The 27943-nt window shown below is 50.1% G+C and overlaps 1 protein-coding gene across 1 annotated transcript; it reads right to left on the bottom strand.

The window, feature by feature from the left end:
• Window positions 1–29: 29 nt before the first annotated feature.
• SORD (sorbitol dehydrogenase) lies at window positions 30–19199 on the bottom strand. The gene is made up of 9 exons (XM_032123113.1): window positions 19091–19199; window positions 15820–15853; window positions 14931–15095; window positions 12146–12305; window positions 9485–9603; window positions 9175–9240; window positions 2772–2947; window positions 1863–1984; window positions 30–1097 (listed from the first exon to the last, which is right to left on the bottom strand). The coding sequence occupies exons 1-9, from the start codon at window positions 19148–19150 to the stop codon at window positions 932–934; spliced, it is 1068 nt and encodes a 355-aa protein (XP_031979004.1). The 5' UTR covers window positions 19151–19199; the 3' UTR covers window positions 30–931.
• Window positions 19200–27943: the final 8744 nt, after the last annotated feature.

Genomic DNA, 27943 nt, shown 5'->3' with positions numbered 1-27943 from the left:
ACCACCCCACACTTTAATGGACACATCTGGAAGGTCTCAGGTAGCCAGAATTTATTGAGGAAAGTTCAGTATCAGCCCAAGGAAGGAACTGATCTTTCAGTACTAAAATTAACATTAATTAAACAGTAATTAAAGATTAGGTTTTTTTACCTTGTTAGTACCATTTTTGTGGCTCACAAACAGCAGGAAGGCTTGATATTCCCAAATAATAATGATTTGTTTACAGTGGCAAAACCTTTGAGTGATGCTGTCCCCTCATGTCTCACCTGTGCTCCCCTCCACACCAAAAGCAGCTGTGCTCCCCAACAGCTCGTTCATGGGAGCCACATAAGGACAGGGCTCTCAGCAGTTCCAGTTTTCCTGCCTGCAGTGGTCCCACGAGCTGCTGGGGAATGACACAGCAAATGTGGCCCCAGCTGGCCTCCAGCTTCCACATAAACCCCAGGTTCTGAGCTTTGTGAAGAGCATGGAGGGAATGACCTGAATGTGCCAGTGCTTCCCGTGGAGTGGGGATGGCCAGGTTTTGTTCCACAGGCTGAACAGTCCCTGAGCATGCACGAGGGAAGGTGCCACGGGAAGGGGGGATATTCACATAGGGCTATCTTGCATCCACGCAGGGAATGCTGCAGCGAGGGCAGTGCGGGGTGGGAAGGGGGAGTGCCAGCACCTCCATCCTGGTTGTGCCACATGCTGCTGACACCCTCTGGGGCACAGAGGAACCTGGCCAGGCTCTCCTGCATGTGTGGTCTGCAGAGAACAGCCACCAACTGTGCAAACCATCATCTCTAATTCAGCATTTTGATTCAAACTATTGGATGTCCATTTGTAGTTACCTGTTAATGCTCTAATGCTGTATCCCAGGGCCACTCACCCTCATTACATGATTTCCTAGTTACAAGCAGCAGGGATGAGAGCTGGGCACTGGGACAGCTCAGGGGCCCTGATCAGTGGGGTCACACTTCAGCATGACTTTGACCCCCTCACCCCTCTTGGTGGTCTCGAAGGCCTCTAGAGCCCTCTCCAGGGGAAAACGGTGCGTAACCAAGGGCTTGATGTTGATCCGCTTGGATGCGAGCAGAGCGATGGCCACAGGCCACCTGCAAGGGAAGCAGAGAGCAAGGGATAAGAGCAGCCACTAGTCTGGAGTCCCAGGAAAGAGCACGGAGCAGCCTGGATCATGACAGTTATTTCCTTAGCCCAGGGAAGTTTTGCCTGCAAGGAATCTTCTGGGGAGGGAACCTCAAGTGTCTGGTATGGGAGATGGGACAAGCCAACTGCTCTGGGCTGTCAAGCTTTGAGAAGACAGGCACTGCTACACAAACAGTTGGGAGCGTAAGTGAAATCACAGGAAGACAGTGAAAATCACAGGAAACTACCAGTTTGGGAGCCCTGAATGAAAACCAAAACTGCCGTGCTCTGCTCTCCCCTTGCCCGGCCTCCTTGCCCCCACACTGACCATGGCAGAGCTCAAACTCACGGACTCAGTGCAGGGAGAAAAAAGGAAAAGCCTCAGTCAGCCCCCAGCTTCTTCTCTGGCACAGAGTCTCTCGAATGGATTGCGTTGCAACTCCATTTAGAATCATAGAAACATTGCAGTGGGGAAAGGCCTCCAAGAGCATCAAGCCCAACCATGAACGGGCCAAGTTAGAGCAATAGGGATACAAAAGAATGCAGCAGCTCATCTAATTTTCAAACTGCCTACTTAATAATACTTCTCATTTTAAGAAGGAGCTTGACAACATCCCATGAATCCTTCCTGGAGAGCTACAGATCAAGCAAAGATACTTGCTCCATTAGCAAGAAAGTACAGCTCTGAAGAATTTAAACTTGGAGACACGTCGGACCCCCTGCACGAGACTCACGTGTTGCAGTAGCGGAATATCCCGCGGATATCCACTTCCCGCACGGCAGCATTCACAATGGGCACCGTCACCATCTCAGGCCCCAGCCCCACCAGCACCAAGGTCCCACCAGAACGAGTGGCCTGGAGAGCAAACACACAAACAGGCTACATTTTGCAGAACACAGCGTGTGCAGGGTCTGTAAAAAATAAAGCCCCCCTTTGTGGTTGCAATGCACTGACTGGGGCACAGCAGAGAAGCTGGGGAGAGGCAGGATGCTGTCAGGAGTCTGTAAGAGTGAAACACATGGTAATCAAAGCTAAAAGTGCAATCTTTTGAAAATCTCTGAAGGATTTTGGTATCCAAATCCCATTCTGAAAAATGGCTGGCATTTAGGACTACAAAGAGTACTTTGGGATTTCAATGGGAGAGATCTAAAACTAAGAGCTTGATGCTCTACTGGCATTACTCTTTTTGCAGTTTGTCCCGTTCCCCTCCCGTCCTTTCACTGTGAAACTCCACATTAACCTTCCCCCATCCTCCTGTTAGGATGCTCATGGCAGCAAAACATCCCTTTCTTAATTGCTTCTTTCATTGCTTCTGGAATTAATTTTCTTGATTATTCTTCTTATTTGGACATAACTTCAGTGGAAGGTGCTGTCCTTCTTCCTGGGTTTCGGGGTCTTTACTGGGGTCTCCTTAGTAAGTGGTTAAGCACCCAAGCATCAAATCAGTTATCAATTATCCCCATGCTGATGTTAACACTTTAATTGTCTCTCTTTGTTTACTGTCTAATGAGCACCTTCTCTCCCCACACCAAGCCCACTTAAATTAAGCACTGTGGGAGTGAAATAGCTCATTCATTGCACCATCCCAGAAAACACAAACCAATGCCATCACTGGTCTGCCTTGGGAACAAGTGGTACTCACATAAATTCCAGTCTGGATACAGGTTTGCACTCCTGTGCACTCCACAGTTATCTCAGGCATGCAGCCAAGCACACTTTCCACTTTGGAGGCCACCTCCTTCGGGGTCTCATTCTTCACCTGAATGGTGAAATCTGCCCCCACCTCCTTGGCTTTTTGCAGGCGAGTGGCAGATAAGTCTGTGGAAAGAAAATCAAGTCAAAAACTGGAGTATTATGTGAAAGAAGAGGAAGAACCTGAACCTGGCACACGCTCACTACGTGTGTGTACAGGACAGCGCACAACCAGAAGATGTGAGAGTTCATTCCTTCTTGGCAGGCAGAGAATGATCATAAAATATTGGAATAGTTTGGGTTGGAAGGGACTTCAAGACTCCACTCCACTTTAAAGTTCCACTCCCTGCCATGGGCAGGGACACCTTCCACTAGACCAGGTTGCTCCAACCCCTGTCCAGCCTCGAACACTTCCAGGGATGGGGCAGTCACAGCTTCTCTGGGCACCCTGTGCCAGGCCCTCACCACCCTCCCAGGGAACAATTCCTTCCCAATATCCCATCCATCCCTGCCCTCTGGCATGGGAAGCCATTCCCCCTTGTCCTGTCCCTCCAGGCCCTTGATCCAAGTCCCTCTCCAGCTCTCCTGGAGCCCCTTTAGGCACTGGAAGGGACTCTGAGGTCTTCCTGGAGTCTTCTCTTCTCCAGGCTGGACACCCCCAGCTCTTCCAGCCTGGCTCCAGAGCAGAGGGGCTCCAGCCCTCCCCCTTTATTTTCTTCATGCCCCTCCTTTGGACCTGCTCTAACAGATCCACATCTTTCATGTGCTGGGGGCTCCAGATGATGAGGATGATGAAGGGTGAGCGACGAGGACAACTTAATGACAGAGGAGATGCCAAAGGCTCCCCAGCTGCAGAAGAGGGTGTGCTTCAAAGAGACTGAAGCACAAACCCACAGATGAAACCCACACCATGCAGAACCATGTCTGAGTGAAGGAACAGCCACCACCCCTAGACTGGAGAAGTGTCTTCTAAGACCATCAGTTTGTAGATGGCCCAATTTCTCTTTGGCACTGCCAGAAACACTGAGAGTGTGTCAAGACAAACCAAGGCCAAGCTTAATTCCAAAGGGCACTTCAGGGACACCACAAGAAGAACCAGATCAGGAACAGCCATGGCCAAGCTGTTGTGGTTGTACTGGTCGCTGTCCTGACACAGCAGAGCAGAGGAACCTCAGTGCAGGCAAAGGCAAAAGGCAGCAGGAGGCCAGGGCTGACAAGGCACCTACTCCAGAGTCAGCTGTGTCCTACCTAAAGCTGCCTCTGGCTGCAGCTGCACTGCCCAGTGTCTCTCTGGCAATGACTCTGATGAAGCAGCTTCATTAATTCCCACAGGACCTTCATCCTCTAGTGAGAATGGACTGTAGGAAACCCCATTGCACACACTCAGCGAGTTAGCCTGGGGAAGAGCCTACAATGAGGCAAAACTGCACCACTCTTGTATTTTTCCTTCTTGGCTGTCCACATTATTTACTCCCACCCTCAAGGACACTTCTCAAAGAGCAAGAGCCAGGGGCAAAGTTGCTCTGACCCTGCTCCTCGGTGGCATCAATCACCTGGCTACGGACAGCACCAAGAAATCTTTCCAACAGGAGACAACAGGCTCAGAGGATTATTAATGTGGCCATTTCACTTCATGATGAGAACAGACCATGAGGTCTCCAAGGACTTCCTCAAGGAGCCCCCAGCGAGTGCTTTCAGCTGAGCAAACTGCAGAATGCATTAGTTGTAAGCACTTAGTGTGTTCACACTGTCACAGACCTGTCCCGCTCTTCACCCTCCTTGTAGCAGCTCTGGAGGCTGCTGAGCATCTCTCAGACAGTTTCTGTCACACATGAATGAGCAGGCAAGCCCATGAAGAAAAAAGGGAGTGGATCTGGTAATAAGGAGGACCTGAGACACCCCATTAACACAGAGCAACAAAGCTGGTGATGATAAAGATCTGTGAGGGCATGGCTGTACTCCTGTACTCTGTCCTGAGGGATCTTGACAGGGCTGTAAATATCACCTGAAGATCCACAGGGGGTTTGTACCACGGAGCAAGCTGTCCTGCTGGGACATCTCACATCCCCTGGAAGAAAGCCACCTATTCCTCTCCAGGCACCACTGGTAACCAGGCCACCTCTGGAGATAAGGACAGGGACAGCTGAGGAGAAGAGTGGCATTTCCCAGGAAGGAATCACCTCTTTTCCCTGCACTAAAGCAGTGGTCTACAGGGGTCTGCATGCTGGCACTGGAAAAGATTTAACAGCCAAGATTTCCTGGACCCAAAATTGAGGGGTGGGCTCCTCTCAGAGGTCCGGGGCTTAAAGACTCAGAAAAAGATGTCTGTGCTAGGGACACACATGGGAAAGAGGCAGGGCACAGTCTTCAAAGAAGTCAGAGGTAGGGTGGGGTGAAAATATCAAGGGAAAGAGGAGGAGGATAAGGCCAGCTCTCCAACATGAGCTGCTCTGACTCAGCTGCAGTTCTGGGAGTGAGCCAGGCAGAGGCTGTACCCTGCCCATCCCACAGCGAAAATGATGGCACTCACAGGCAGGGCAGGGGATGGACAGGCACTCACAGGCAGGGCAGGGGATGGACAGGCACTCACTGGCAGGGCAGATGACAGACAAGCCCCCACGGGCAGCTGGAAGGCTCAGGATGCCAAGTGTGGGCACACCTACCAAGCTGAGCACCCAGGAGAGCTGTGGAGGGCATTTCAAGAAGGGATAACAAAGGATAATAAAATGCAGAAGGAAAGAGGAAAAGCCAAGGCTGAAAAGAAAAGGCAGCATCACCCTGGAAGCCCCAACATGGGCTCGTTCCTGTGGCTGCAGGAGTCACGTCTGTCCCTCCCAAGCTCTGGGCATTGGGCTCCAGGCTGTGTGGGGGGTCATGCTTGACCCCAGCTGAGCTGCACTCAGACACCTTCCATGCACCAATTGCACGGCCAGGAGCTTTTTGAGGCACTTCAAGTGCTATGAAACACTTTTGCCCAGCATGGCTGGCATCTCCGAAACCTCAGTGTATGGCAAGGAGACCACAGGGGTTCAACAGTGCTCCTCAAATAATGACTCAACTCCCTGTGAAGTTTGGTCTCACAACACCAGCTCACGGCAGACACAGCTGGATTCTGCCATTTTTAACATCTGCTCAGTCACTAATATATTTTAAATTATAAATATATATATATATAATATGTATTATATATATAAACATATAAAATATAATAGAAATTCTATTCTATATTTTACATATTTTTATATATTTTATACTGTCTCTCTGGCAGAAATAATCCTCAGGCAGTGCCCTAGAGTAACAGGGCAGCCAGTGCATTTCAAAGTGGCCACAAAATCATTCTCAGGCAGGAAAACACCCAACACCTTTCCTGCAGCTGGCCTCTGTTTTGCTGACCTGCTCGGGAGGGAAGCCCTGGCTCCAAGCAGCACATGGAATGCAGCAGCAACACTGTCAGCCCTGGCCGGGGCTGCAATAACCTCAGTACACCTGAATCACCAGGAAGCACTTACTGAAGCAGACAGATCTGCAAGCCACTGGATTGTTCAGAGCTCCAGACACTTGAGAGTCTTGGGAAGGATCAAATCGTTTGGGCTTTAAACCATACTGTGGCTGAACGCCACACAGCTCTTGGGAAACTGGTCAATTGTAAAATTAAAGGCTTGTATCCTGCCTCTAGTCAGAAATTTGTTTTTACTTCCCAGCCCTGGAGCTAATTAAAGTTTTGATTGCTTCCAGAGAAGTTATCAAATTACCCTTAACTTCTCATGATGGTTTATGAGCCAGCTTAACAGACAAATAAATACTCTTGATTTTTCTCAGATTTTCTATGTTGATCTTCTTTCTCAAAAGAGTTGAGCTCTGTACAGTTACTCACCTCCCCTGACCTTGAATGCCAGGGTTTCTGGAGGCACTGACACCCAGAATTTCAGATTCAGATAGAACAAGGGGAATAATTTGCCTTAAGTAGGAATTATTAAGTGCACCTTCAGTGACTAACAGAGCAAAGCAAGACAGCCCTAAACACCTAAACTGTCCCTTCACTTACTGCTGAGGAAGGCTGATCTTCTACATGTATCTAAGGAGAAAAGCAGCTTTTTAGAGCAACAGCAAGGCAGAAGGACTGGAGAAGGCTGTCCATAAATACCAATCACACCCAGTCAGGAGTGGAGTGGAGAAAGACACAGACCTTTGGGAAGAGTAGATGAGGACCCATGAAACACACTGATCTTCTCACCCAACTGGAGTCCACTAAATACATCAAACACTCCAGGCCAGCCAAAGACAGAAGCTGTAGGAGGTGAGTTCTTGCAGAAAAGCTTTTCTAAATATTTCTATACCTGTGAGAAGCTTGTCAAAACAAACACAAACATTTAAAGCCATAAGTGCTGCACAGACAAAGTTCCTCACAGACAAACAAATGATAAAAACTCAGGGCAGTGTATTCAAATAATCTGGTAGCAAAGTGCAAGAGGGCCTCTGTGGGCAGGCAGGCGCCTCACAGGTGTTGGCTCCTAAAGCCGAAACAAAAAGCAATTCCTTGAGACAGGCAGCAAAATCTCCAGCGGCAATGAGCCAAACCAAACCCATTCCTCAGCTCATGTCACACACAAATATTTGACTTGGGACAGCACCTTCAAGGGTGTCTCAGCACCTCAGCCAAAACCCTCTCATGCAGAAGAGACATCTGTAAGTCAGAATCAGTACCTAGGCCAGCACATAGAGATAAGAAGGGGTAATTTCATGTATCCAAGCCTGCTGATTCTACAAACCAAGCACCGGGAACCTCCTGTGGCACATGACCGCCAGCTCAGCTCGCCCAAGGCCCCCAGCAGCAGCAGCTCCTGGTGCTATGGAGATACACCCAGGCTGGAGTGGGAATGGGGGGCAGGCTGAGCCAGCTGCCTCAGCCCCACCAACCCCAGCTCACCAAGCCTTCCCCACCCAGGCCACCCCCAGCCCCTGCACCAGCCCAGCTGGGCACAAGGTTCCCCGTGCGTGATTCAGGACGCAGAGATGTTTTTCTTCCTACAGCAAACATCATCCTCAAATGACAACACTTCACAAAATCTGAGGTGTGGACTGATCACGTCCATCAAGCACACACACCTGCAGGGTGAGGCCAGCACAGCTAAAAATGCCCTGGACTTCGCAGGAAAAGGATTAAGGGAGAAGGCAATACGTGCCTCGTGTTTTGACCTGAGCTACTACAGAAGGATGTTTCCGTAAAGGCAAGAGGGTGGGACCTGAATTTTATCTCTCAACCCAAAGATGGAAACACAGTAACAGAAGGGTCAAAAATACACCTGGCTCAAAGTATGGGAGGTGAGTAACAGCCTCCTGAGAGGTCCAGATCCTTTAGGGCTTTGACATACAAATGGCAGCAGTCTGTGCTCAATGTCCAGTGGCAGCTCTAACTGCTCCTCCTGGCCATCAGCACTCAGAAAGATCCCAGAGTCATGGTGGGAGCTGGAAGCACCACTTCCAGGCCCTGTTCAACCCCCAGGTGGAAATTTCAACCAGAGAACATCCTGCAGTTACTCCAGTTCTCCATCCTTCTGGGCATGCTACAGAGAGAGAGGGCCTGAACCTTAGAGGAGAGCTAGGGGGAGCTGGGCTAGGTTAGCACGGCAAAAAAAGGTGGCAATGGCTGTCTCAATAACCTGAAGGGCAGCTGCAAAGGTGATGAAGACTCATTTCAGTTCTTGCATCAAGGGGAAATCTCCATAAATGACAGTTTGTGAGTGGACCCCAGAAAAAGCTTCATCATTAAGAGATGCAAACCTGGAGAAGGTATCTAGAAAAATGGGATCTCCTTCCTCAGAGGTTTTCCAGACACAGCTGGACAAAGACATTCCTGCAAGCAGCAGCTGGACTAGAAATGTCTAGGATAGAGTTATGCAAGGAAGGCCCATTTCTGAAATGCAGAGACTCTGAAAAGGCCACTTCAGTCACTGTGGATAACCAGTGGAAAATGAAACCCCCAGCAGGAGCAGACAGAAGGGCAGAGAAAGACAAGTGGAGAAGCACAGTGTGGCTGCATGCAGAAAACAGTGTGCAAACACTGTCCAGGCCATCACCCAGCACTACCAGAGGGAAAAATAACCTGCTAAGATCAAACCTCCCTGAAAGAGCGGTCGGGCACTGGAACAGGCTGTCCAGGGAAGTGGTGGAATCACCGTCCCTGGAACTGTTAAAAAAACATGTGGATGTGGCACTCACGGACATGGTTAGGCTGGGCAGTGCTGGGTTAATGGTTGGGCTTGATGATCTAAGAGGTTTTTTCCAACCTTAATGATTCTATGATTCTGTCTGGTGGGAAACAGGCACACTCTGAAAGGGCTAAAAGGACTTACCTGTAACTACCACGGCTGCTGCACCCATCATCTTAGCAACAATCACATTCACGAGCCCAATGGGTCCTGGGTACAAAGGGGAGAAAGACAACATGAACCACTGCCAGGCAGCATCAGCCCCACCTCGGAACATGCCCAGAGCTCAGCGTGTTCCTGGCCCAAGGAGACTTTGGCAGCCCCAAGGTCCCCCTCACTATGCCTGTGGCTCCACCATGACCCACCCTTACAGCAGAGGCCAGAAACAGAGCCTGAGGCTGTCCATCCCCTCCCAGCAGGCAGGGAACCCAAGGACTGACTACGATCACTGTACCAGAGCCAGACACGAAGACTTTGCTTCCCAGGGTGACTCCCGCTCTTTTGCAGGCATGGATTCCCACCGAGAGGGGCTCGATAAGGGCTCCTTCCTCAAAGGTGACGTTATCTGGAAGCCTGCAAGAATGGGACACAATGAACACTTAGCAATGTAGTTTATGAGGGTGATGAGGAAAACCATGACACTCAAAGACCAAACATGGGTGTAAATCACAGTGTCAAAACACACTGCCACCTGTGATCAGAGAAACACCAGGCTGGAACACGCTTCAAGAGGTTCATTGCTTCTTTCTCTCCTCTGAAGCAGCATCAAGTACACCTGAACCATTTATCAGTGAGGTTTCCCCAAGCACCACACTCAGGGACCCACAAACTTCCCCACATCAACTCTCTGGTACTTGGTGAGTCAACAAGGACTCGGTTGCCACTCATTCCCTTTGGATTCCCTCAGTTGCATATGTACCACCCTGAAGCTGCCCTATGCCTCACCCACCAGTGAGTTCCCAGGCCCCTCACCAGGGTTGAATCAGCTTTTAGAAAACATCCTGCTGCCAAAGGTGATGCCACCAGGGAAGGGAGCCAGATCCATGTCTCCCTGTAACATCCAGGATCTCCTCTCCTGAGGCACCAAGTGTTTCAACAAGTGGCCTGGTCCCAGCATGAGCCCTCCCAGCAGTCAGAGACAATGTGTGCAGTGGGTATCAAACACCTTTTGGACAAAAACAGCCCTGTACCACAGCCAACATAAGTGACAGACAAAAGGAGAGGACGTGAAACCCTTCTGAACTGCTGGAAGAAATAAATCTCAGCTCCACAACGCTGCCCACCAGCAAGCCACCAGTGTGGGCTCTCACACAGCTCTGGGAGCTGTGCCTGCCAGGAGGGTCTCTGTGACAGCACTGGGAAGCTCAAGGTCAGATCTCACCCAGGCCAATGTGAAGCCAAAAAAATGGAAATGATGGTTAAGGAAGGACAGCTGTACCATATCTGCATGTCCCTTATTTCCAGGAGGCTTTAAAGGTCTAACTCCAAAAGTTCAGTTGTCACAGAGTTTGGCATCACGTTTGCTACTGCTGGGTTTGGGCACCGCCCTGTCAGTGGGGAGGGCAGCTTCACAGCATGACCAAGTTACTCAGAGCACCCAACACAGAGTCTGTCCACCAGCAGGACACACAATGACTGCCCAAATGTGAGAAAGCTCACTGAGCTCAGCCATCATCTGTTCTCAGCAAATCTGGGCTGGCAGAGTGACTGCATGCCAGGGAATCAGCTCTACATGAGCCAGCCACAGCACTGCTGATCTGAAACTGGGAGCATCATGTCCAGGCTCTGTATCCCAAGGCTTAAAAATAAAATAAATAGCCAAAGTAATATTTTCTCAAATTGGAGAGAAAAAGAAAAAGCCTGGAAGAAGCCAGCTACAAACCAACCACTTCCTGTCAAGCGAAAACGTGTGATGCTGTCAGAAAATGTTATTTTGATACACAGGAAATCGATGACAGTGGGTCTGGACAGTGAGATGTTAATCCCATCCAGACCAGCAGCTGCTTGGTATCTGTTTTGAAAGCTTCCTGCCTGAGGACTCTCAGGAGAAGAGCAGTCAAGTGCCTCCTTCTGACTGATGCAATCCTGAACGCTTTCCCTGCAGACACCAAAGATCAATCCCAAGGGTGCTCCTGCTCATGGAAGTACCAGCTCTGCACACACTGAAAAGGAACAAGCTCCACAGGTAGAGCAGCCTCAGGGGGACACTACTTGGGCTGTTTTTAACTCCTTGTTAAAGGCACTTAAGTGGGTATAACGTTGCACGGGGGTTTTCAGGTCTTGGAGTATTTGAGGACCTGGCACAGGGTGCCCAGAGCAGCTGCCGCATCCCTGGAAGTGTCCATGGCCAGGCTGAATGACACTTGGAGCAACCTGGTTTAGTAGAAGGTGTCCCCGCTCATGGCAGGGGGTGGAATGGGATGATCTTTAAGGTCCCTTCCAAACCAAACCCTTTTGGGATTCTATGATTTGCCAGAGTGTTTAAGCACAGATTTGCTTCTAAGCAAATGTGTCAGTGCTGCCACAATTGGTAACATACTCAAGTTTGCTGAACTGGATATGAAAACAGATGTGTAATGCTGGTAGCTTAGTGGGGACACTCAGAGTCACACAAGAAAACAGCTCAGCAGGGCCCCTGCTTTCTGTTCCTGCTCTGCTCAAAGCGGGATGACTTTGTCTCAAACGACAGAGCGAGATGTCAGCAGTCACCCTGGTGTTTCCTGAAAAGCAGCAGCAAAACTCAGCTCAAAGAACCAGACAAAGACCTTCAGGCACTGGCCTAGGAAGGCAAGGATATAAAAAGAGACAGGAAAAAACCCAAGAACAGGGAGCAAATGGGAAAAGGAAAATAATTAAAGGGTAAACCAGTGGTGACATCCCAGGAGACATGCAAGAAATGTTTATGTCTGGCACCAGAGGGGAAAAACTACGCCTGCCTGACAAACCCTTTGCAAAGTGGCTGCCATTCAAGCTTAGGCATGTTATTTATGGACCAGAAAGCAATAAAACCTGTTGGGATCACATAAAGAGTGCTCCAAAGGGCCAAGAGGTGATTGCTGCAGCTAATCTCCCCCCGGGGAGTGTATATTTCCCTGTGGAGAGAACATGGACTGACTTGTAGCAGTAGCTGGCACTGTGCTTGTAGTAGTGGCACAGGTTCCCGTCGTCGGGCGGTGTGGCACAGAAGAAGATGGTCGGGGACAGGTTGTAGCGCCCGGTTTTGCAGAACTCATCCACTTCCCTTGGGACACCCGGCTCGATGGCCACACGGTCACCTGCCAGGGTGAAAGCAAACAGAGTGGGTCAGGGACAGGGTGGCACACAGGTAGGAGGAGCATCAAAACCCACAGGAACACTGGCACCATAGAGGCAGGAGGGACATGAGGAAGGTCTTGCTGCATACACCACGCTGGTTCCCAATGCTCCCTCCACAGCAGCCTCATCACCCAGATCTTCCCAGGTACTTGGAAAGAGGAGGTGTTTCGGAGGCACAGATGGAAGCTCAGCCACGCACACACCTCCCTCCAGCTGCCTTGCAGACAACCTCAGCAGATGAAAGGGCAGGCCCCAGGCAATCACACTGTGGCCAGATACTTTGCTGAATCTGTAGTAATCAGAAGAGGAAATACTGAGGATAGGGCAGGTGAGCTCAGCTAGCCACCACGCTCCCAGCTGGAAAGAGCTGTTCCTTGGGAATCATAGAATCATGGAAGTACTTGTGTTGGAAGGCACCTTAAAGCTCAGCTTGTTCCACTCCTTGCCATGGGCAGGGACACCTTCCACTATCCCAGGGTGCTCCAAGCCTTGTCCAACCCAGCCTTGGACACTTCCAGGGATGGGGCAGCCACAGCTTCTCTGGGCAGCCTGTGCCAGGGCCTCACCACCCTCACAGGGAAGGAAGCTTAAGGTGCAGAACACCCAGGAGCCTGGCATGACGTATCTGGGAACAGAGACAGCTTGGTGCTACAACAGAATAGCTCAGGGTGCTGGAAGGACACACACTGCAGGACAAAGAGCAATTATTTCATTGCAGTCACAAAGCAGGATGGACTAGAGAAAACAGTGTGAGCACAGTACAACTTGCAAGTACACAAGGGGACACAAAGCCTCACATTTATTTGGCAGAGGAAGCCAATCAGAGCCAAACCTCTGAGCCAAGCTCTCCACCAACAGGCTTTCAGGCAGACATGGGGATATCCAAGCAGCATAGAAGAGCCATCTAGGCCACTGCATCCCCTCTGAGCTGGCCAACAACAGGTGTCTGACAGGACAGAGGCAGACAAGCACATACTGAATACTCTCCCAGCCTCATATGATACGCAGCTGTGAGGCCTCCCAAGTTGCAAGTGGTTTTTTTGTCTTCAGTAACACTCAACAGCTTCTCCTCCTCCTTCCACCATGTAAACTACATGGTCTGCTACATCTCAGGTGAATGCTGCACCTCACTGTGCCTTGCTCTGATGCTGGAGCTGATACCTTAGGTTTGAACTTTCATATTTTTCAAATTCTGCACTGCCTGGTGTGTAACTCTGAAGTTTCTTGCAGCCTGTTAACTTCTGCTCTCTCATGCCAGGCAGACATAACAAAGTCTCTCCAGGCCTGCTCTCCAAGGACACTCAGACCGTCCTAGGCCCAAAATGTAAACCAAAGCCTCTAAAAGGGGGGGCAAGCTTGGGGAAACTACATCATTAACTGAAACTTTAATTGGAGAATTAACCCTCATATGCAAATGAACCAAACCTATAAAAGTGTGAAGAACTTGTGACCTGCTGTCTATCTTGGGGTCCATCTCAGCAGTAGCCTCTGGACTCCCCAGGGGGTACCTTTGAAGGCCTTTCAAATAAGTACCTACCTTTATTCCCTTGCTCCTGTCTAGTCTCTGACTTTAGGTGGCCTCGCAAGTCATCAGAACAACCAGAGAATGGGCAACCTATTCTCCCAGCCCTCCATGAGTCCTCACATCCTTGAGTTGTCTCTCTAGCTCCCAGCTGAAGTTCCTGACTTGGACATTCATCAGAGATGCTGTTCCACATCTCATTATTTCCTTGTCCTCCTCTGAACCTTTCTCACTTGTCTTACATCCTTTTGGAAAGGAGGAGACCAGAACTGCATGCAGAGTTCCAGATGTGCACTGACATCCTCTGAGTCTCTGTCCCCTTCCTACCAGTGATTTGCATTTTCACTGCTGCTGAGCCAATGCTCCTATGCACAGTGCCAGAGCCATCACCCTTCAGCAGGGATGGTCAGCAGAGCATTTTAGATATGAAGCTGGTTTTGTTTCTTCTGTCGTGAACATCACTTTGTGTTTGTCTGTGTTGAATCTCACCTGCATCTCATTGGCACCCCTTGGGTCTCTCTGTAACTCTTCCTGGCTCTCCCCCACATCCTCTTGCCTAAGTTGCTCTCATCAGCAAAGTTTGCAAAATTCCCTGCTCAGTCCATTTTCTAGGACATGCATGAGCACAGCTAGTTGTGGAGGTCCCACCACAGGGCCTGGAGCAGTTGCTCTAGTGACCTCTGCACTGTAGGAGGCCATTTGCTCCTTCAAGAACACACACAGAAAAGAAACACTCACAGCAAGTCGCTGGAAAGAGCTACAGATGTGGTTTCTGAAGCTTTATCAAGTTTCCTTAAAAGGCACCTTGTACCAGTATATACTCTGCTCTGCATTAAAATACAGCCAGACCAGCTCAAGATATCCCAGGACAAGGCTACCATAATCTAGTGGCCAAGATGGGTGCCTAACAGCAGTGCAGTGACACTTTTTGAAGAAGAAGGTCATACTGTGAGTTCAGAACCTCAGATAAACTTACGAAACAGAACAGAACACAGCCTGTTATCGACACTTCCTTGGGAACTGATTAGGAGGAAAAGGAACAGATGGTTTTGGTTCCAGATACCTGGTTTCAGATGAGTCACCCCTGGGCCCACTTTTACGACAGTCCCGGAAGCTTCATGGCCCAACACCATGGGATCCTTGACAACAAAATCCCCAATTCGACCATGCTGCCAGTAGTGAACGTCGGAGCCACAGATGCCAACGGAATGCATGCGCAGCAGGACCTCTGCCAGAAAAGGAGGGAAGGTTCCTTGTAGAAAAACTGACCTTCTTAGGCACTGGGACAGTAGCACGTGGGCTGTCCCTGGGCCCCAGGGCAAAGGCCAAGCCAGTATCGACACGTTCAAATTTACTGGCACTCAATCAACACACCAGAATTGTGTGTGCACACGTTAGAAGAGTGGCGCATTCATGAGCCACCTGCTGAAATACAAAACTGTGCAATGATTCACAAAGCAAGAAGGCTTAAAATAGAGTAAGACAAAAGCTAATGTCAATAAAAAATACGGTCAACAAAATAATACAATTTAAGAGGGACGTTATAATTGCTGAAGCAGGAATAAAAGAACAAGTCCATTTAATTTTTCCTTCTCCCTAAGCTATGATTTCAGCCCTGGAGAGTTAGTGAATCAAATTTTTATCAGCCCATATGCCCATCCTATTAATATTGAGTCCTGCATAAGATCATCTGACATGTCCCAAGAGCCATTTACTGTGACATACCCAAACTGATGGAACAGGAAGCAAAAAAGCCAGATAAAGGGGTTTATCTGTGACTGCTTCAGCTCTTCAGCTGGAAAAGCAGCATTATCTGTTTCAGTCACACAATCTTTTTTTGGATAATTTTCTTCCTCAGAAATACTTTATATTATCTAGGAGCAGCAAAAGAGAATGAGAAAACAAAGAGAGAAGTAAAGAAAGCAGACAGAATCAGTCATCTGTAGACCTACCATTGGGACCTGGTTCTGGGATTGGACGGTTTTCCTATGGACAAAAGGAAAAAAAGCATTTAGCTGCTTGTTCATATCTCTGGGAATATCTGTGGAAACTTAGCCCTGGTTAGCTCAAGTAAATCCATAAGCAGACAGGGGTTTTGGTTCTGTCTGCTCCGTAAGACACGGCTGTGCCACACGGAGCCTGCTCCTAGGCTGCCCTCATTTTCCATGCCCAGTGGAGTAACACGGGCACACTGCCAGCTTGTGAATCCACTCGCCAAATTATTTTGCAGTGAATTCCCTTTCCCTGCCCAGACAAGAGGCACATACTAAATTTCCCTGCACTGGAGCAGCCCCAAGTTTCAGCTGAATCCTTCATCCATCCCACTGGCTGACAAAAAAAATCCCCTTCTGTAATCTTCTGGGAAGATTCTGAACCACCTGTTCTGTAAAGCCTTAATTATTATTATTATTATTATTATTATTATTATTATGTAAAGCTTATATTATTATCTTAAATAATACAAAACTTTTTTACTACATAATCATAGAATAACTGAATCACAGACGGAAAGGACCTTAAAGCTCATCTCATTCTATACCCTGCCATGGGCAGGGGTATCTCCCACTAGGCCAGGTTGCTCCAAGCCCCATCCTTGAACACTTCCAGGGATGGGGCAGCCACAGCTTCTCTGGGCAACCTGTGCCAGGGCCTCCCCAACCTGTGCCAGTAATACATAATTTATACATAATATTTTTACATAATAATTTATACATAATGATTTATACCTAATAAGGTAAACACTCACATTCTCTTGTAATTGCCATGGCACCTCTTTACAGGATCAATGAGGAAACCAGAGTTAGGAAAGTGGCCCATATTACCCTTCCACCCAAAAGGTCCACAGAGCTTTTGCCTTCACCAAACTCCCTCAGCTGCCTCAAAAGCCAAAGGAATAATTTTGTTGGGTTTTACAACATCAGGACAATACAATACCCACCCTGAGGATCATGTCTCTAAGAAAAGCCCCCCAGAGTAGTACCAACAATAAACTCTTAAAAATTCATTTGCTGCTCAGCCTTTGAGGAGTTCTGTTCTGCATTTTAACTATTTAAATCCCAGCATATTCCACAATTGCTATTTTGTATGTCAATCTTCTAAACATCATGGAAAGACAAACTCTGGAAACATGTTTTCATACAACTCAACCAACTGAAATTTTCCATGTTCAGGCCTGTATCTGCAATTTTTCTATGTGGGGGCTTTGTTTTGTTCCACTGAGGACACAGCCCAGAGCATTATTTCTAAAAGAGGTCAATCTAGATGTAACCTCTTCTATAGAAAATGTGATAATCACAGGATCTGGTGACACACCAGAGGTACAGACCACCTCAGACCAAACAGAAAGTCCATGGTGAGAGACAAAGCCAACTTCTAGCTGAAAAGAGTGTGTGTGTGTGTGTGTGTGAAATAAAACAAAAAACACTTTTTTTTTTTTCTGGCAATAACAACTGTGCCCAAAAAACCCAGATATCTTGGTGGGAAGTGAATCCTCCAGCCTGAATTGGAGAAAATAGGAGTGACCAAAGTGGAGAACACCAAAGACACAAGTTCTGCTTGTTCTCTGTTGTTCACTGCGAAGTTCAGAAATGGTGGTAAAGTAAACACAGCAAGCATTTTCAGTGAAAGGAGACATGGAAAGGGAGGCCATAGTACAAGTATAAAACAAATAAATCCTCAATGGGCAGCAAAGAGGAACCTGTGCAACTACCTAAGGACAAGAGGAGAGTCAACAAAAACAAAGCAAACACATTTTCACATGGCACAGGGACCACAGCGACTCTGCCCATGAGAAACATGTCCAGGAATCAAGAAAGGTGCGGGAATTACGGGAAGATGGTGTCACCCAACCTTGGGTATCAATAACAAATAACAAGTTCAGAGTCCAGTGCTGAGATTACTGTGACCACTGGGTCAATACAGCTAGCACCATCCACATCGTGGAAAGGAACTTCAGGGAAGCCCAGGAGGATCACACAGGGTGCTGCCAGTGATGCAGGAGGGCACTGGTGACCAGCTCTAAGGTCTCCAGCACTACAAATATCCAAGGAAAACTCACACATCTGGGTGTAAGCCAGTTTAGAGCCCAGCAACACAGATGTCGCACGTGTTGCTTGAGCTGGGCGGGAATGGTAAAAAATCAACCGCTTCCCTGGTAATCACCCCCAAACAAGGCATGTATCCAAAGTCTGAGTGCTCCTGAGAGCCCTCCTGCCAGGACTCTGTGTACAGAAAATTGGTGCCTGCCAGTGTTTGCCCATGGAAATCTTCCTTCCTCCCTTTGGCACTTGCCAAACTGGAAGATGGCTCTCCAGCAGTGCCATGGTGATTCAGCATCCAGGAAGAGCCGAGCATTAGCAGCCAGAGAAGCAGAATGAGCCTAAAGTAGTAAAAAAGTAGAAAATAAAAGCTCCCTCCGTCCGGGAGGGTCCTCCAGCACCTGCTCCCCCTAAACCCTCTGTCCTGCTGCTCACCTGGGCTCTGAGAGCCCAGAGAAGCAACAACCACCCTCCACCCCTGCTCCCTGGGAGCGCCTATCTCAGGTGTGAGAATGACTAATCGCAGGGGTGGGGGGGTTCTGGGTTTCAGGGTTAAAAGGTTTTCCACCAAAACGGAGCTGGCAAAGATCTTAAGATTATCCCCTCCTGTGACCCCTAAGAGCATTCTGCAGCTGAAACCTTTCCAAGACTGGAAAAGCAAAAAATGTACAGGACAGGACATGCGAAGTTGCCAGAACCAGCTAAAAATAGACCATGCTTCTGATACTGTTGCATCCTTTCCGTTTGCGGGAATGAGCGTATCTATGAATTTATTTCCCTTGTAAAAATGTTACACCTCCCAGGCACACGAGGGCTGGTGCATTTTTTTTTTCCCTGTCCGGGTCATTCCCCGTAACGTTGTGAAGAGCCCAGAGCGGTCACAGGCTTCCCCACAGAGGGGATGGGGGGGCCCAGCCATGCACGGCACACCCCCGAATCCGGGCCCCCCCGGCCACCCCCCAGCCACGGAACACCCCCGAATTTGGTCACCGCCCTGCCATGGGGCAGCCGCGGCCCGTCCCCGCTCCCAGCCGGGGGCCGGCTCACGGTCACCCGGGGCCGGGAGGAGCCGGGGCTGCCGGACGCCCCCAGTGCCGCGGGCTCAGCCCCAGGCCCCGGGAGCCGCCCCCGCCCCGCCGCCTTCCGAGCGCGGCCCCCGCCCGGCCCCGGCTCCTCCCGGCCGTACCAGCCGCAGGTCCCCGGCTCGGTGAACCACCACGGCCACGTTCTGCCCCGGTGCCGCCATGGCTCAGCTCGGCGCGGACCCGGGTCCAAGGGCCGCCGCCGCTGGGGGGGCCGCCCCCGCCCGCCCGCCGGGCCCGGCACCGCCCCCGGGCACCGAGCGGGTACGGCCGGCGGCAGGCACGGCTCCAGCCCCGATGCCAGCGCCAGGCCCAGCTCCAGCTCCAGGCTCTCTGCCGGGCCCAGGGCCCCCAGCTCCCGTTCCAGGCCCCATCTCCAGTTCCCATTCCAGGCCTCAGCCCCTGCTCCAGTTCCAGCCTCAGCCCCGACCCCGGCGCCAGCCCCAGCTCCAGCTCCAGGCCCGGCCCCAGCTCCAGTTCCAGCCCCAGTTGCAGCCACCGCTCCCCCAGCCCCAGCTTCAGGCCCTGGGTCCAGCCCCAGCTCCAGCCCCTGCTCCAGCCTCGGCTCTAGTTCCAGTCCCATCCCTGCTCCAGCCCCTGCTCCAGCCCCGGCTCTAGTTCCAGTCCCATCCCTGCTCCAGCCCCTGCTCCAGCCTCGGCTCTAGTTCCAGTCCCATCCCTGCTCCAGCCCCTGCTCCAGCCCCGGCTCTAGTTCCAGTCCCATCCCTGCTCCAGCCCCTGCTCCAGCCCCGGCTCTAGTTCCAGTCCCATCCCTGCTCCAGCCCCTGCTCCAGCCCCGGCTCTAGTTCCAGTCCCATCCCTGCTCCAGCCCCTGCTCCAGCCCCGGCTCTAGTTCCAGTCCCATCCCTGCTCCAGCCCCTGCTCCAGCCCCGGCTCTAGTTCCAGTCCCACCCCTGCTCCAGCCCCTGCTCCAGCCCCGGCTCTAGTTCCAGTCCCACCCCTGCTCCAGCCCCAGCTCCAGCCCTTGCCGCTGCTTCCAGGCCCAGTCAGGGCCTCAGCCCCAGCTCCAGGCCATGCTGATGACAACACTGCGCCCTGCACTTCAACTAACATTCAGTAAAAGGCTTGCCTGGACATGGCACCATTGGAATGTGGTTATCTCAGCTGCAGAAGTAGCTTATTGGTGGGGGGAAAATGGAAATTTCAGGGATTCTGGGTTTTGGGGAAAAGAGGTTTTCTGATCAAATGGAGTTGACAAACATCTCAAATAGATTATCCCCTCCAGTGTCACTGAATCATGGAATCATGGAATATCCTGGGTTTAAGGTACCCACAAGGACCATCGATTCCAAGTCCTGTTCCTGCACAGGGACACCCCAAAATCCCAGCCTGTGCCTGAGAGTGTTGTCCAGACACTCCTGGAGCTCTGGCAGCCTTGGGGCTGGGACCATTCCCTGGCGAGCCTGCTCAGTGCCCGACCATCCTCTGGGGGAAGAACCTTTTCCTCGTATCCAACCTAACCCTTCCCTGACACAGCTCCAGCTGTTCCCTGGGTCCTGTCATTGGTCACCAGAGGGAAGAGCATTCTAAGAACATTCTGTAGCTGAAAGCTTTCCAAGGTTGACTTCCTTGGAAAAATAGAAAATATACAGGATTTATTGTGTAAAATTGCCAGAACCAGCTAAAAATAGCTTGTGTTTCTAATATTATTGTGTCCTCCTCCTTGCATGAATAGATATATTTATGAATTTAGTTTCCCTAAAAATGTTTCACCTCCCATGCACATGAAGACTGATGCATTCTTTTAAAACACCTTACTCAGTGCTTACACAGCAGTGTAATTCTTACCACATGAATGGAAGCAGGAATATTTGCATTTTATGGAAAGGTGGGGAACAGCTGTGTCTTCCTGGATGTGCTTGTTTTCTCAAGGCACCTGCTTGTGCCTTTCCTTTTCAGGGTGTATTTGCCTCCACACTTGACTTGCCACTCAAATTCTCTGCGTGGGATTCACCATGAAATCCCACAGCTCTACCAGCACAGTGCAGCCTGATGCCTGGGTTCCCTGACTCTGAAAAAATGCTGGAGGCATGGACTGGGAGCTCAGGGCTCTTGCTATGATACAAGTCCTTTGGGTTCTCGTGTTGGTTCCTTGCCAGCCTTTGGGCAAAAAGTGTCTTCTTGTTGGAGCGCAGGAACTGGTTCCTTCAGCTCTTCTGCTCCTCCCTGCCATGACTGTCAGCACTTTGCCTTCAGTTTTCTCCCGTTCTCTTTCCTGCTTCCTTTCTGAATCAGATTCACTTCACACTTCCATGTTTTCTCTGCCAGAGTTTGCTGCCTGTGCCTGCTGGGCCTGCTCTTCCTTCAGGACCACGAGGACTTCATTAGCTACTACAAACCCTCCAAGATCCTCCTTTAAAAGACGTTTTGAAGACCTTGCCATGGTCCATTTCTCTTTGTTTGCCTTCAGCATTGCCTGACAACCCCTTTTGACTGCCAACCAAAGACAAACCACACTTATCACGTAGTCCTAATTCCTTTATCTTTCACCTACGTGCGTGGGTGTCCACCTTTTACTGGCAGGGAGGCCATTCACGTTCCTCCAGGCACAAAAGAGCAGTGCTGTGGGATTGTCACAGCTATGGTGTGACCTTGCACAATAATCCTTATTACCAGAATCATTTCACTTTGCTTTAACTCAACCACAATAAATGTTTGCCTGTTTAGTCAATGATCAGGATCGTTGTGGCCTCACTAGGTAAGGAGGTGGGTGCTTTGTTGACATGAAAAGAGCTCAGTTCACTTGCAGCGGTCAAACTCAGTGTGTATTTTCCCTGTGTGCAAGTTATGAAACACCTCAGAACTAACTCAGTGAGGAAGTGGGGCATGACCTCAGGGAGATGCATCCCCATGTCTTGGAGGATGAACTCCCCAAAATAAAGAGCAGTGTTGCAGGTCACACACCCACCAGCCCCCATGGAGGGGGAGGACGATGCTTGGGCCCACGGGCTCCCTGCAGTGACCCTTCAGCAGTCCCACACCTGGGGCAGCCTCAGGATGATGTTGTCCTGGGGACCCTGTGTGGAGTGGCCAAATAGCTGCTGTAAGTTCAGATGTCAGGGTAAGGCTCTGCCTGGTCCAAAATGCACCCACAGGGCTGAATTCTCTGTAGCCTGGGCTAAATCTCTCCATCTGCATGAGCTCTCCATCTCCACGCAGAGCTCAAGCAGCATTCACATTGGAGGCAGATACTCCTATTCCCCTCCCCTTAGTTACCTTGTAAAGGACTCTTGTGTTTGCCTATGAGGTTTTGTGACTCTCAACAGGGTCGCTCTGGAGCTTCTTCTTACACATCCCAACGCCACAATTCTATTTCTGACCAACTAGGTCAAAGTGTTTTCTCCCGATGCAGAAAATTCTAAGGTGCCTGTCCAAGATCTACCATCACCTTTGACAGAGTTGGAAATGTAAGTCAGCTATTACAGTACTAACTGTGGTAACTGTACCTCAGCTGTAAAGCCACCATCCTGTGACAGCCTTATCTCCCCTCTGAGCCAAAGGGACCTTGAGTGGTAGGGCTGTGTAAGGCAGTGACCTGCCACCCAACCTAGATTAGAATGAAGCTCAGTAATGCTATGGGATAGCTCCAAGTGGAACGATTAGATTCTGAAATAATAATCAAAGGATCCAGTGGCAGGAGAAGGGCCCTGGGAGCCTTTGTGGCCACTGATTATCAGTTTTTGCATTATTGTTCTGTTCTAGATCAAGACTTTCATCCATCCCTTCATGTACGTGCCGCTGCTCCCTCCACCTCTTCTACAAATGCCACGACTCCATCAGTCAGGTATTTACTAAACGTGGAGTTATTTGCCTACTCAGATTTGTGATTTCCACAGAAGCCATCCTCAGCCCTGACTTCCTTGTCCACCCCTGCTCTCACGTCTGCCTGATGATAAGGCACGACACCTCATATCATCCCATCAATTAATATGGTAACACACTAACACAACTGTCCCCAGGAAAACACCACTTAGGAAATCATTTGAAATGTCCTTGTGAGACAAATGTTTAGGGACCAAGTGCTAGATTTTGAAGAGCATGAAGGTGTGTGTGTTCCCCCCTCCTGGGAGAGGTGGCTGTTCCCTGCAGGACAACCACCCTGTCCCCAAGCCCGAGGTGGGACAGGAGCACAGTGGCTGACAGTCCCTCTGCACTGCGTGTTTGTCCCCAGAAATACAGAGCTCACAATCAAACTCCTCTGCAAACAAGCTTTGTCTGAATGGCAGTGGCAGATCTGGGACAGGGGTTGGTGTTGGCACTGGGGCAATGTGTCCACCTAATTTTTTGTGTGTCCTTTCCTGGAAAATCCCATAGGTGTGTGAGTCACGTGGAGACTGACAGGCTATGCCAGGGCAGGGTGCAGAACGCAAGAGTCACCCAGGAATTTGGTGGAGTTCAGGGTCATGGTCATAACCCACAGAATCTCTGCTTTGTTTTGTGACTAACTCCTGCTCTGTGTGCCCACAAACAGCTGGTGTAAAGTCTGTATTTGCTCTTCCCTGGAGGAATATCTGCAAAATTATCCAAACCAGCTGACCCATTTCTCCCACATGTTTTAATAGTGACCAGAAATATCAGAGTAGCAGAAGATCCTAGAAAAGGAATAAAAGAGCGGGATGCAAGTCACAGAGAGAAGGGATATATGTAAATCAGTCCAAAATCCGTGGAAGGATTTTGGGAGGATTTTGGGATCCGTGGGAGAAAAGGAAGGTGTACTCAGGAGCACTCTGTGGACATGAGCGTGTGTGTCCCTCTGGCCCCAGAACTTCCACTGAGCAGGTTAGGTTTGCCCAAAGGCTCTGCTTTGAGCAGCAGTGGGATTTCCGTGGGCAAGCCAGGGCACCTCAAGGCACATCTCTCCAAGCACAAAACAAAGACTGTCGAACCCTTTCTTGACACCAGCGGCATTTCTGAGGAGTGTCAATCCTTGAGATCAGTTACTGGGCACAACTCAGGCCCCACATGGTTTGCTGGGCTGACATGGAGCTGGTTCACCCCAGTCAAGTCCTCTGTTCTTTCTGGGATGGTTTTGTGGAACAGCTTGTCCAAGGAAAGGTGTCCATCCCTGCTCCTTTATCTCAGGGAGGAGATGTCTCCTCTCCTTGCATCTCTCTCTCATCACAGACTCTGGAGATGCTGTTCCTCACTACCCCTAGCAGTGCTCCACCATTTGGCTTTTCTTCTGGGACTGTCCCAAAATGCTGCCTTGCATTCTGCCTCATTCATGGAAGGCTATGCTGGGAGGAAGAGACATGAAATTAAATGGAAGTAGTTATAAAAATACTATTTTCCACAGTCCACTGCACAAAGCACTCGATGTGGTGGCTCAGGGATGCTTTTACCCTGAACAGCTCAGCCCAACTCTCCCCTTCCTCATCCTGACGTTGGCTTTGATCAGCCCCTCTCCGTCCTTGGAGCTGCAAGGTCTGACATTCATGCCTAAAACTTTGCCCAGAAAGGAAAAGCCCATTGTTCTGATTATTTCCACTGCGAAAAACATGAGAAAACCTCTTGTTTTTCCAGTGCTCACCCCAAAGCAGCTTCTGTGAGTGTCACCAGCATTTGCTTCCAGTTTCTAGCTCAAGAACCTTCTGTGCATGGCAGCTTTGCTCTGATCCCATACACAAACACGCACTGCTGGGAAAGCACCTTTCTCTTCACCACAACATACTTGCTTTAGAAACCCAGGGTTTGCTTAATGGCTTGGGATTTGTGTGTCTCTTTGTAATAACCTCTTCTAAGAATACAGATTAAAAGGAAGTTGTCTTCCTGTTTTGTTTTAAGGGCAAGCATGAAGAGAAGAGAACACCAAGAAGTGCTCACACACTCCAGAAAGGTTTAAACCTTCTGGAAAACATTGTCTGCATTCAGTGTCATACACTGAATCCCTAAAACAATAGATATTTTTCATTCTATCTAGAAACCTTTTTTTTAAGGAAAAATATCTGTTAATTCTCATTTATTGAGTGATAAATGACTACTGACTGTGGCCTGAGACCAGCTTAGCCTCTCTTAGACCTCTCTCCCATGCAACATCCCCTAAATTGCAAGAAACAGGGAAAGTTTGAGGTGGAGGCAATTCTGGAGGTCTCCAAGGATGAAGACATCCCCTCTCCACTGCTCCATATCCTCTCCAGTCACTCCGCCACTCTCAATGTAAATTTTTTGCCCTTGTATCCAACTGGAATTCCTCCCATTTCCCAACAAGGCTGCTCCCCAGCCACAGGCCCTCTCCATCAGAAATGAAAAATAATAATTTTAAACTGTTAAATGCAAAGAGAGGATTTTTAGCCTTCATTAAATGCTAACATCATTTTTAAGGTTCCACCACCACATTGTATTTTACATATATTGGATATAAGCTTTCCATGTGAGCTTAATAAAGCCAGATCCATCCCAGGAACTCAGCACATCTTCCCAAGAGATACCTTGGAACTTTGGGGGTCTGTGGCAAGGACAAATTTTTCAGAATTGGCTTTTTTCTTTTTTTTTTCTTTTTTTTTTTGGAAAGAAACCAAGACAACAAGCACGGTGGTCCCTTGGATTTCCAGGTGAACCTTTCCTTGGTAAATATTAAGGAAGTAGGTCCATGTCAAAATGCTCTGTTCAAAGCCATTTACTGGGTTTCAGGAGGATACTGGCACAGCCAGGCTGATCCACATGAGAAAAATTTCTCTTCAATTCCCAAAAATTGCACCTGAAGAGGCAACTACCTACAAGTGTCAAATTCCATGGAAAAGCAGTATTTCCTTGCTGATTCCCAGCCCACATCGAAGTGCTACACCAGAGGGGCAACCTAAAATAGGGGTATTTAATTAAACTTCAATCAAATTTTACCCTGTTTGGTCCATCAGCATTTTAATGTGCTCAGGGCACAAAGGCAAGGCTGGAACAGGATCACAGAATTACGGAATCATTTAGGCTGGGAAAAGCCTCTGAGATGATCAAGTCCAACCATTCCCCCAGCACTGCCGTGTTCACCATTAAACCCAGGTGCCACCACCACACAGAACTTTGAACAGTTCCAGGCATGGGGACTCCACCACTGCCCTGGGCATCCTGTTCCTGGGCTTGACCATCCTTTCAGTGAAGAAATTTTTCCTTAATATCCAATCTAAGCCTCTCCTGGTGTGACTTGAGGCCATTTCCCCTCCTCCTGTCCCCGTTCCCTGCGAGCAGAGCCCGACCCCCCCGGCTGCCCCCTCCTGTCAGGGACTTGTGCAGAGCCACAAGGTCCCCCCTGAGCCTCCTTTGCTCCAGGCTGAGCCCCTTTCCCAGCTCCCTCAGCTGCTCCAGCCCCTTCCCCATATTTCCTCGTTACATCCAGGTGGGATTTGGGAAGCAGAGGTACAGCTGCAGGTCTGGCAGGAGGGCAGGAGAAGCTGGGGGTGGCTTTGTGATGTGCGGGGTGTTATCAGGCGTTTCTCAGCCCATCAGGGGCCCTGCTGAGCTGAGCACGAGGAAGTGACACGGAAGGCTCAGACTGTCTGCTCTGGCAGAGCTTGTTCCCGAGGAAAGGTGCCGGGATCAGTCAGTCGGCATCCACCTGCGGCAGCAGGCGCCTTCGGAAACGCCACACAGGGTCACCCGCTGGTGCAGAGACCTCCTGGGGGCATTGGCAGAGATGAGCCAACGCTGGCAGGGAGGAGGCGGCAGATATTTGGAGCTGGGCAGCCATAACGCTTCTTACTGAGGGAAGAATGATCCAGCTCAGGCTGACACCGGAGGCACTGGGGACACAGAGCAGCTGACAGCCTTTCCCAGACGTTTGCAAGGATCAGGCTCGTCTGCCAAAACCTCGCTCATGATCCTTAAGGGTGGCAGATCCCCAGGAGACTCCAGCACATTCTGAGTGACTCCAGTTGGGGGTGGGCAGGTCTTGGTGTCTTTGCCACCAGAGAGGGAAGAGCACTTGTAGCTGTCCCGTGAGGGGGACCGTGTTGTCACCCACAGACCGCTGAGCAACCGACTCAGCCCTCAGCATGATGCCAAGGACAGCGGGAGGAAGTGATGGAAACACATCAGTGTCAGCCTGCCCTGACAGTCAGCAATTGCTGCAGCAGCCATCAGCTTTAACACGCTGGCACAAGCTGGCAGTCTCCCTTTGCCTGCTGAAACTCCTCTCCTGGGTGAGCAGCATGGAGACCCAGGAGAGATTCAGGAGGTCTCACTCACTCCTGGCACCCAGAGGAGCATGAAAGGAATGTGTCAGCCATAATTAAGCCCAGCAGGTGAAGCCCAGTGGACAAAGCCCAGGGATGATGCCCAATGGATGAAGCCCACCGGGTGAATCCCACCTGAAGAAGCCCAGGAGATGAGGCATGCTCTGCCATGCCTAGGGAGCATGGGAACCGGAGGGAACGGGAGAGCAGGACAAACACTCTAGAGACTCCAACCCACCTGCATCCCAGAGGAAAAGCTGGGATTTCTCCTGATCTGAGCGCCCCAGACCAGGAGAGCAGGACATTCTGATGCATTTGGAGATCCTTCCATGTTTTTATCAGGCTCTGGTGTTCCCGTGTTCCAGGGGCTGCTGCAGCTGGTTCTTCTTGGTCTCCTGCCTGCGCTGGGCTGAGACCCGCAAGTGCAGCAGTGGCCTCTTCTCCCTTCGGGCATCCCAGCTTGTCCCGGGCTAATCTCCCGGTGCCATCTGCCGTCTGTCCCGACACACCGCGGGTGACAGTGGTGCCCCTGCCCCTCTCAGGCTCCCTCGCCAAAGGAGTCGCACAGGTTGCCCAGTGCCCCCGGGTGGCTCCCGCTGCCCGCACGGGTAGAGATCCTAATGCGTCATGGCTGTGTCATCACAGAAGGCAGCACATTGCTTCTTCTTTTTGAGTTAAATGAGTAATATCAGGAGCTATGCATGGGAAAGGCACCCAGAAGAGGGACAGCTCCAGCCTCAGGGCATTCCCAGGCTCAGCTGGAACAAGCCAGGA

This window comes from Corvus moneduloides, chromosome 13, assembly GCF_009650955.1.
Source record: "Corvus moneduloides isolate bCorMon1 chromosome 13, bCorMon1.pri, whole genome shotgun sequence".
Classification (NCBI taxonomy): domain Eukaryota; kingdom Metazoa; phylum Chordata; class Aves; order Passeriformes; family Corvidae; genus Corvus; species Corvus moneduloides.
The sequence above is the reverse complement of the archived record's forward strand: the minus strand, read 5'-3'. Positions and strand labels throughout refer to the sequence as shown.

Coding starts and splice junctions, on each gene's coding strand:
- SORD (XM_032123113.1), bottom strand. CDS start 19,150: ATGGCGGCACCGGGGCAGAACGTGGCCGTGGTGGTTCACCGAGCCGGG. Junction 9,604..12,145: donor AGTGCCAGCTACTGCTACAA/GTCAGTCCATGT, acceptor CCATTCTTGCAG/GCTTCCAGATAACGTCACCT. Junction 1,985..2,771: donor GTATCCAGACTGGAATTTAT/GTGAGTACCACT, acceptor TTTGCTCTCCAG/GCCACTCGTTCTGGTGGGAC.